This window comes from Eucalyptus grandis, chromosome 11 (genome assembly GCF_016545825.1).
Source record: "Eucalyptus grandis isolate ANBG69807.140 chromosome 11, ASM1654582v1, whole genome shotgun sequence".
In the NCBI taxonomy this organism is placed as follows: domain Eukaryota; kingdom Viridiplantae; phylum Streptophyta; class Magnoliopsida; order Myrtales; family Myrtaceae; genus Eucalyptus; species Eucalyptus grandis.
Window position 1 is genome coordinate 912,403 of NC_052622.1, and position 10,084 is coordinate 922,486.

Genomic DNA, 10,084 nt, shown 5'->3' on the forward strand with positions numbered 1-10,084 from the left:
AGCTCATGTAGCATAAGCCCAACCTGGGTGTGACTAGAAACAAAGACAGAATCCTTAAATATTGGGTGTTTATGTACCATGTGCTGTCGTTGTAGGTATCAAACAATGAAAGTGTAAAGCCTCATCAGCACCCCAGGAGGCCTTGTCTCGTTGAATCACAGAAAGCCAACGATGCATTAGACTTGGTCTTTCCAATAAAAGTTTTTAGGGATATGCATGATAAAACCCTAAAATTTATCGCGAAAGTACAATTTAATTCTAAAACTTTCAAAATGAATAAATAAATCATAAAACTTATCACACAAGTGCAATCGAATCTTCAAACTTTCAAAAAATACGATCAAGTCTTAAAATTTATCATAAAAATACAATCGATTCTTAAAATTTTCAAAAATGCTGTCAACAAAAAGAATAAACTTAACAAGTGTTTTTGACTTAATTGTATTTTTTTGAATATTTTAGGACTTGATTGCACTTTCGTGACGAGTTTTAAGACTTAATTACACTTTTTAAAATTTTTAGGATTACATTGGACAAGTTTTAAGACTTCAAATGCATTTATCAGAAGTTTTTAAGTAGCATTTATCAGAAGTTTTTAAGTAGCGACTCTCCGTTACATTATCAGTTTGTTTCGAGCACAGGGGCTTTCATAAGCTCACAGATTTAACACCTATCTTGAACAGGAAGTACACGATTGATGCTCGGACACCAAAATCCGAGATGCCGCTCCAGAGGATTAACATAGCACTTCACGAAAGGTCGACGGATATGGATAAATAAACCAGACCATATAATGGAAAAATAGAAATATACATATACACATACAGTTCAGTCTTATAGATGTTTTTCTGCAATCTTGCCTTCAGTTTCAAGGACGAAATTCATTTTCTGATTCTATAACGGAACAAATTGACAAAAGGTATTACAGGTATGCAAAGGAAAATTCTCTTCTTCGTACATATATTTCACATGGATTGCTGCTCCCTGTTCATTTTCAGCCCGATCACTTGCCATGAACTCAAAATGGCGGAGACAGAGCATGCTTCAGATGTCGCTCCAAAAATGAGTGATTGCATGCTGATGTTTGAGATGACTTAAGGTGGAAAATAGCGTAAGCGTCTAGCTTATGTGATGACTGTAGGCTTCTCCCTCCCAGTAAACTCCTTCAGCTTTGATATGGATAATGCCAGATCTAGCAAAAATGACGAAATAAAGCATGATAGGGTTAAGAAATCCCGAGCATAGTAAAAAACCATAGGGAGTGGAATAGCCAGTCTACCAATTAGTGGTTTCAATGCAATCTGGGCATCCACATCATGTCTTGAGGCATCAGACTCAAACTGCTCTATGTAAATCCTAATTGTTGCACCTGCTGACCCAGTTCCCTGAAGAATTATAAATAGACATAGATCGTATGTCAATTCTTCCAGACAGTCCACTTTTTCTGTGAATGATGAAAGCAGCAGTGTGGATGACTACATACTGATAAACGATATATGATCCTTGATCCGTCGGTGAAGACAAAACGCACACCTTGCTTAGATACAACACTGCCATCCACCTACACAATTTTTATAAAAATGCAAGTCTTTAAAAATCAGAATACAGTTTGAGATTCATTATTTAGTAAAAAGTCATAACCAGGTATATAATCATGTTATTGAGATGCTGAACTCACCGGATCAGTGTAGGTGAAGTCATCTGCAAACTGAAGGATGTAGTCACCTATAACATAACAAGCTTTTTTAGCACTAATTTTGAGTAAGTATCCTGAGAGATTATGTTAGTTGGAGATCATACCATACTTTTCACCCTCTTTACTCTTAGAGACCAAATCCCTAAGGTATTCTACCATTTTGTTGGCTCCTTCAGATTCACACTCCTGAATAATACAAAATCTGTCAAGAACTTGAACCTCTTGCACATGCCTCGGCAATGTACCGAGTCTCAGAACTTTTGAACAATCAAAGTGTCAAGAAGAGAACCGGAAGTGTTAAAGTTCCTTTGGTGCATACCTCATAGTCATATCTAGAAAAGAAGTTTCTTCCATAAGTAGCCCAATGTTCCTTTGCTATATCAGAGACAGAAACCAATTGCTCCCCTGGTTTCTTGTCCTTGTTGCGGTACGCGAGTATAGAAAGCCAAGCCAATACAGCCCTACATAAAGAATTTGAATGCACAAGATTGTTTGTGATATTCTAAATTGACGAACAAATGACAGCATCAAAGACAACTAGCCCTTAACAAAGAGCACACTCATACAAGGATAAAGTCGCTACAAGGGAGGTCTTAAAGAAATTGTGAAGGTAGTTCTTCCAATTAAAGGTGAAAAACATAGGTTTCTAAGATTCAACAGCAGGTAGTGGCTTGTCCATTGAGGAATCTCAGAACTGAATTAATTAAGAAATCTGCACGACAATAGTCAGGTCTGTTGCCATCCTACTCTTTCCCTTGGGAACAAAGCAAGTGTTCAGCAATCAAAAGGAATTTGCACACCAAACACCTGTTGTACCAATGAGAATTGACAGAGATATTGGAACAAATGTTACCATAGCTAAGACAAAGAATTTTTGTGATTTTGTCCAAAGAGACTACTCAGAGAGGCCATCTACCAAAGATTCGTTGCGCTGTTTCATTAGATGCAAAAAGGAAGAAACTCAACCCTGATGAATGGACAGCCAAATTGTTTGCCTCCTTGGTTGGCTTTTGGTTATTAAATTGGGGCTTATATTGGCACCATCATACAGTGATATATTAATTGGCTCAAACAAGGCATACTTACATCCATAGCCAAAGCCAAACTAGAGACATATTTTTATTTTATTATACTTATTACCAACTTGTTTAGAACTAGCTGGGTCAGGACTAACTCTCAGCTTCCCCTATTTCCTAGTTTGCACAAAAAAAAAGTAGGGTCATCACCATCTTTAGAATTTGATGAACACAGTACTACGTAAAATGAACCATAGCCACCAATTTGGAAGTTCACATCCATGTTAGAGGTGTCAAAAAACGAATAAGGACAGGAGAGAGAATAATAAACAAGGCTGAACAAGAAGATGAGGAGCACAAGACCAACTTAATAAGCAGCAAAGAGAACAGAAGGAAAATCAATTAAGGGGCCAAACCATCGAAAAATTAAAGTTGTGTCACTAGATAACTATAACATGCAATATAAACATCGATACAACTAAAGGGAAGCATTACCATATACCATCCTTCTCACGTATATGATCTGAACCTGTTCCAAAGCTCTCTTCTCCACAAATGGACAACTTCCCTGCGTCCATCAGATTTCCAAAGAATTTCCAACCTGTTGGAACCTGGAGGTGCGAAGGGTGGTTCCTGAGGGGCCTAATACTTTAAACTTTATATACAAAACTATAACAAGGGCACTAGTGTTTCCAAAATTTAGACCTCAAAGAAAGGAAGATTCAACTTTTGTGCAACCCGATCAAGCGCACCGCTTGTAGGCATTGATCGAGCAAGTCCCTGCAATATCACACAAGAATTATATCACTAGAGCTGTCCTTTCTCTTTGGGAGGTGGGGGAGTTCAGAATAGAATAACTCAAGACAAGTGAAAACAGAACCTTAGCACCATTGCGAAAGTATGGAATCGACTGTTGAGCATTGGCAGCGATAATTGCCACGGAGTCTGAAGGAGTAATGAAAAAGCCTTTACCAAGAATCATATTCCTGTCCCCATCTCCTGTACAATGATAAAAGCGCTCAATATGGACCTCATACTAATATTGCAACATAACATTAAAAACACCTATCAACAAGATAACAATATTTTGGTATATAAACCTAAAATACGCATACAGATACATGATATCAAAACAAAAGTTTCAGAACTATTCATTCGATAAAAGGAAGAAAGGCTCAACATTTTCCCCCTTTCCTTTCTAAGAACAAACCTTGATTTAGACCAGATCTATCACATCCAACTAATTAATAACCTAATCCATAGGCATATAACACCATACCAAATTGATGAACATAGACCAATCGTTGAACATACCATCACTTGCAGCTCCAAAATCAGGTGCATTCTCACCATACATAATATCCACCAAATCTTTAGCATATCTGCACAGTTTGGGACATCAATTATGTCGAATATTACATGAGGATGATTTCCTTATCAATATTGATTCTTACGTGAGATTGGGGTCAGGATGACCATGGCCAAAATCTTCTGAAGGAACTCCATTTGAAATTGAATCCTTCATGAAACAGAAACAAGGTATCCTCAGGAACTTGAAGGGACACTAAGAACTTAATCTAATGACAGTCAATGACCAACTTATGTACAACACATACCGGAGCAGCGCCTAGCTTGTCCACAAAGATGGGTTTTGCATAAGCACCCGTCACTGCATGCATAGCATCAAATATAAACCTAAAAAGTAAAAACAGATGTGAAATAGTTTGATGCTGCACATCTATACCATGCCCATGCACGTTAGGTATCTACAGTACTGAGAAGTATGAATATGCCCATACATGAGGATTAACATAAGTTGCACAAAGAAAACAGGGATATAAAAGACTATGGCAAAGATGAAGCCACCAATATTAAAAGAAATTTAGTTGTCACTCTCCTAACTCTGGAAGGTTGCACTCATAAGAAATATGTACTACACATACGTATTTGACATGGCTATTTTGCAGCTTCATGGTGTGAAATGTACAAGTTCGTAACTTTAAACAAGATCCTCCAGACATATTAATGTGTAAACCACGCAGTTCCGCAACTGAAACGATTAACAGCCTGGTGTAGACTGATCTTTTGGTCTTTGACTTAGACTAACATCTTTGGAATAAAAGGCATTCAATGGAAATGCTATAGCAATTCCCCCACATGTTTGGCCACAGGAACAGAATGAGCTTCCACTAAGAGCTATGCAAATAAGATTCTCACTGACATATCTCAGTATCATATCTGTGCATGGTGGGAATAGTGGGGATCAATTGTGAGGAATGGTAAAATGGCAGGCCTCTCACTTCACACTCCTCACTTTCCATTTTCAGTGAAGTGCGACTAAGAGACGTAGAGTCTCTTATCAGCCTCCATTAGTGACAGAGGCATTCAACCTTCTTTAGACAGAGAAGTATGCTAATTCTTGTCTTGTACAACTGTAGCCTCATTTTACCTGTTCATTTTTCCTGTCTCTCTCTCGAACCACAGTATAACTTTCAGGATTTTAAGTCCCCTTCAAAGTTAATTAAATGATAGACTGGTAGATTAATACCATGAGATAATGAAACCAATGCAAGCAAGGATAGGCCCTTCTTTTGATTTCACTATGAATGTATGCAAGGAAGATTACAGATTTTGGAAATTTGATAGAGCTACTAGATTGGCAAGCATTAGATATTTCTAACGAACTAACTTTCAGATGACCACAGGTTTGAACATTTTGCGTACTTCTTGAATAATATTATACTGGATTGATAGCTCCTTCACTCCAATTTGACTTACAAATGGAGCATGGTATTGAGATTGTAATCAAAATTCTGATTGCCTATTTCTGATTATTATCTCTATTATTGCACTCCAATTGTTTTTTTTTTCCCATTAACCAAATCTGCATTGGCTAGATGTAAACTTGCAGAAAGAGCAGTAATGAAACATAACGTAATCAAATGGCTTCAACAACCTTACAAACTCAATAAAACAGGAAGATTAATTAAACAAACTTCACAGAAGACATATAGACATATCCATACCGGAAACCTGGGCGTGACACAAGAGTTTTTATCAGTTGAAAGTCAAATACGTTCTGCAAAAAAGCACCGCAGAAATGATGATGTAGTTTCAACAAGAACAATTTCTTTAAGTATTAAGCCAACTTTTGTCCATACCTCCATAAGCTCAAGATAATCAGAAACTGGATTAACCACTTCCACACTAAAATTTCCAAATTTCGTAGTTCCAAGCCGTGAAAGGTCAACATCTACAATGTCTGCCATTTTAATTTCAGATATCTGAAATTGATAAGACAATTACAGATTCCATTATGCCCAAATAGATGCTGCCTGAGATGGATTAAAGAAGATATACTGTGCAAACTTGCGAAAATAGTCTACATTACACCTACTTTTGCCAACATGATTAGATCCTAAATTTTAATAGGATTCACATTATTATTTATTCACTAGATAAATTTGCAGAAGCAGATTTTTTCTGACAAAAATTGTACATTAACCCACTTGGAAATTGAAGTAAGAAAATCCTAGTAGCTGCACGTCCGCTAGTGGTACATAAGATTCAATATAATTCCTTTTGGAGTTTGACTGCACCACGGAGCAATAAGTCTGATCGTGTCAAAAGAGCACTAACATGTACCTCCAATAAGCATTTCAAGCATTTAACGTCAAACTTTAACTATTGCCAACACCATGGTCCTCATTTGCAATTAACAGCCTGCATCTATTTTCACGAGTTCTTTGAGGTGCTCTACCAGTAGACATTCATTATATTCTAGAAAGTTATATATATAAAAAAGAAGAAGAAGAAGAAGAAGAAGAGGAAGAGGAAGAGGAAGAGGAAGAGAAAACTAGGTCCACAGAAAATAGACAGTTAGTAGATGACACAAGAATTTAGAAGTTTAGGGCTTGCTTGCTTAGAGTTAACTTCACTTAAAAGGCACTTTTATGCTTCCCCTCCATAGTTTAAAATATTAACTCGATTTCAAAAAACTATGGAAAAGTATATGTGAATTTGCGCACCAACATGTGTATACGGGTCAAACTTTCAAGTGTTTAGGGTTATAAAAAGTTCAAAGCCCATCCTCCACAAGATTAAGCACAAAGCAAGTAAAAAGTAAAAGTCTGTCCACGCAAGTTTACCCATCTAGAACATGCATCTCGGCCCTTGCAACTGTGTAATTCAACATGTTTCATTAAAGGGACACAGTCAATGCATACTTTTGAGGGCCAAAGGAGAATCAATATTGTTTAACACGGTAATACATGGGATTAAACAGGAAAAGAACATAAACTGACCACTGGAATAGAACACACAAATCAACCCCTATCTCACAAAGTCATGTGCTAATTCGGTAAAGGGGTTGACAGAAGAATGATAAACAATGGGTATCCTCCAAACTGATCATTCATGATACTCACAGAAAGTGTGTTTCCATATATCTTGTCCGTAATCGACTCAGGTGCAGGTTGTCCACTGTTGTAATTAAACTGGCAAATGTGGAGAGCAAGAAGGGAAATATCAACAAGAGATGACTTGATGGCAGTAGATACTAACACTGTCAGGGTGATCATTATCCTAAATATCATACTATATCTACCACTGAACATATACAAAGATAAATTTTGGCAGGCTGTCCATGAAGATGCAGAGTCAGAGAATTTGAGAAAACAGTAATGAAGATTAGCACTGTTAGAGCATCACTCAGCCATAGATTTAAAAATCACCTTGATCCCCCAGTCATACTCAGGCCCGCCTGGATTGTGACTGGCACTCATTATAAATCCACCATTGGCCTGCCGAAGTCAGACATTTCAGGAGCTCCATTCATATAAAAGAAACTTGAAATCAAAGACCAAGAAATTGATAGCCCAGAGGAAGCATAACATATTATCACCTCCCTCTTTCGTATTACAGCAGAAACAGCAGGCGTTGACATAATGCCATCCCTGGGTTGGTGGAAAGTATCATTAAGCATTCTTTTTAGAAAAAAAAGGTCCATTGGCAACACAAGCAGATAGACATAGAGACAGCGATAAGAAAGAAGTCCAAGTTATAGCCAAGGGTCCAACATAGGTTGCTACTTCTTTATAACCTAATTTTTGAGCAAAAGAAGCTAAAAATCATGACAGATCAAGTGCATTAGTCCTCCATTTGCCACAAGCAGAAGGGCATGATATAGTTGTTTCAAAGTGACACAAAATTTCAAGTTGGTAAAAAAGATAAGTCAACCCCTAGCTCAGAAACAATAAAAGTACAGTTTAAACTGCGATAACAGAAAGCCACAGCCTAGTGCATGACCAAGAAGATATTAGAACAGAGCAGCCTGAAAGGCAATGGATTCTGTTAGATGAAATTCAAAAAAAGAAGAAGGAATTCTTAGGTTCATTTCCGCTGTGATGGAATCTTCCCAAAAAAGAGAGAGCCAATTGTGGGGGAGAATACTACAGCTCATCGTTATAGTTATCATATAATGCTCAGTATAAACTAAGAGACTTACCGGCCAACCAAAATTTTGCCCACACCATTTCCAGCTGCAATTTTTATTATTATCTGCATTTCATGCAAAACATATCAAATGGAGTTAAAGTGTCTGAGGTAAGAAGGATCTAGTTTATTGAAAACATGAGGAGCAGCTAAAAGGCAAATATGAAATATCTGTCGCAAGTAATGCTCAGAATATGAGTCAGCACCTGTGCAGCTTCCCTGTTGAAATATCGGCCATCACCGCCTAATACTAGTACCCCATTCCTGTAATCTTCAGGTGGCAATGAATTGAATAGTGCCTTCAATTCAATGACGCGGTGTGAGAGCAACAAACAAAACAACCAAGACATTCACTTTACAAAGATGAAGCCAAATTTCACCTGGATCCAATTGGCAAGGTAATTTTCCTGCATAAAAACTTTAACCTGCAACTCAATCAAGGGAAGAGTCAATTAAACTTAAAACCAAGAGAAAATAGATCAATTAGAGACCTTAAACATATACCATGCATATATGATAAATTATAGTCACCTATGATCCACGTTTAGATTACATATTGCACTCAGATATGAAAAGGAGCAAGAAATAGAGTCGTGCCATCTAATTTGACCATCATTCACATGAAACAAGAACAGGAACATCCATGTAAACAACAATTATAACGATTTGTATGACAGACACAGAAAGAGAGAAAACAAGAAGACGAGAAGAATCGACCTTCTTCCGAAGACCACTGGTTCCGGTCTTTTGGCCCTCGATCGGCTTCGTAGGAACCGAATTAATCTGGACCAATTACACCGCTAACAGTATTAGCCACCTCTGCATTAGAACACGGCTAAACATCGAAACACTGAAAGTCCAAATTGAGTGACCACACAGACACATCATACGGCATGAACTCTCCGCTCGTCACCAAAACAGCGCAATGGCGAAAAACTTCACGCGAGCGAGCCGACCCATTTCCGAACAACTGAGAAATCCAAGCTAAAAACGCCGACTTTCGAGCACAAAAGAGGAAAAGCACCGACCTTGATGCCTTCGGGCTCCGCAATGGCGGCGGCAGAGGACGACGCCCGGACCACGAGAGGACTCCGCGGTGCTCTGAGGGGAGTAGACTTGGCGGCGGCGGCGGCGGCGGCGGCGGGCTGAGCTGCAGAAGAAGAGAGGACGGAGAGAGACGAGGAGACTGGACGAAGGAAGGCGACGACATTGCCGGCGTTCGAGCTGGAGGGCTGCGCGATCTTGGCGCGGGAGGAGTGGAGGAGGCGACGGCTGTGGTGGGGCTTCAGAGAGAAGGCCATTCTTGGATGATGGGTCTCTCGTTCTCGTCCTTCTTTTATCTTCTTGATGAGCGCGCGACCGTCACAGAGAAAGAGAGCGAGCTAAAATAGCATCGAAACTAGAGAGAGAGAGAGAGAGAGAGAATTCAAGAATCGGGAGGATGATCTTGAAAGAATGATCCCAGAAGAGAGAGACAGAGAGTGAGAGTGAGAGTGAGAGAGAATGAACGAGAGAGTTCTGACACCAGTGGGAGTCAGCGAGGCGAGGAAATCCATGGCTGCCACATGTGCTTAGAGAGAGAGACAGATACAGTAGAGAGAGAATGGGCTTCTTATCTCTACCTCAAACTTCTCGATCTTGCCACGAGAGGGAACGCCTCTCGTTCGCACACTTGTGCCCGCTCCTTTTGGCTTTTTCTTGGATTCGCGCTGATGAGCAAGATGCACGTGATCCAAAAAAGATCCTATTTTTATCGTACCAAAGCAAGAACATGGGAGGGATGAGTCTATTATGTTACTCGAAAGCCCATGAATCATCTCATTTCACGCGATCTCATCTCGTGCGTTGCGTGACTGTACTTGTCTTGGATTACAGTGAA

The 10,084-nt window shown here is 39.0% G+C and overlaps 1 protein-coding gene across 2 annotated transcripts; it reads right to left on the reverse strand.

Annotated features, from left to right (window-relative positions):
* Positions 1 to 765: 765 nt before the first annotated feature.
* LOC104424364 (phosphoglucomutase, chloroplastic) lies at positions 766 to 9,835 on the reverse strand. 2 transcript variants are annotated; one of them, XM_010036758.3, is made up of 22 exons: positions 9,234 to 9,834; positions 8,923 to 8,988; positions 8,586 to 8,630; positions 8,412 to 8,504; positions 8,219 to 8,271; positions 7,616 to 7,667; positions 7,446 to 7,514; positions 7,140 to 7,208; positions 5,874 to 5,996; positions 5,739 to 5,791; positions 4,329 to 4,407; positions 4,167 to 4,231; positions 4,027 to 4,094; positions 3,593 to 3,711; positions 3,418 to 3,492; positions 3,208 to 3,323; positions 2,016 to 2,157; positions 1,801 to 1,882; positions 1,679 to 1,725; positions 1,484 to 1,561; positions 1,280 to 1,385; positions 766 to 1,192 (listed from the first exon to the last, which is right to left on the reverse strand). In XM_010036758.3, the coding sequence occupies exons 1-22, from the start codon at positions 9,504 to 9,506 to the stop codon at positions 1,125 to 1,127; spliced, it is 1,941 nt and encodes a 646-aa protein (XP_010035060.2). In that variant the 5' UTR covers positions 9,507 to 9,834; the 3' UTR covers positions 766 to 1,124. The 2 variants fall into 2 exon arrangements, with proteins under 2 accessions (XP_010035060.2, XP_039160775.1); XM_039304841.1 differs by lacking the exon at positions 5,874 to 5,996 and having other exon boundaries at positions 4,329 to 4,381; positions 5,739 to 5,745; positions 9,234 to 9,835.
* Positions 9,836 to 10,084: the final 249 nt, after the last annotated feature.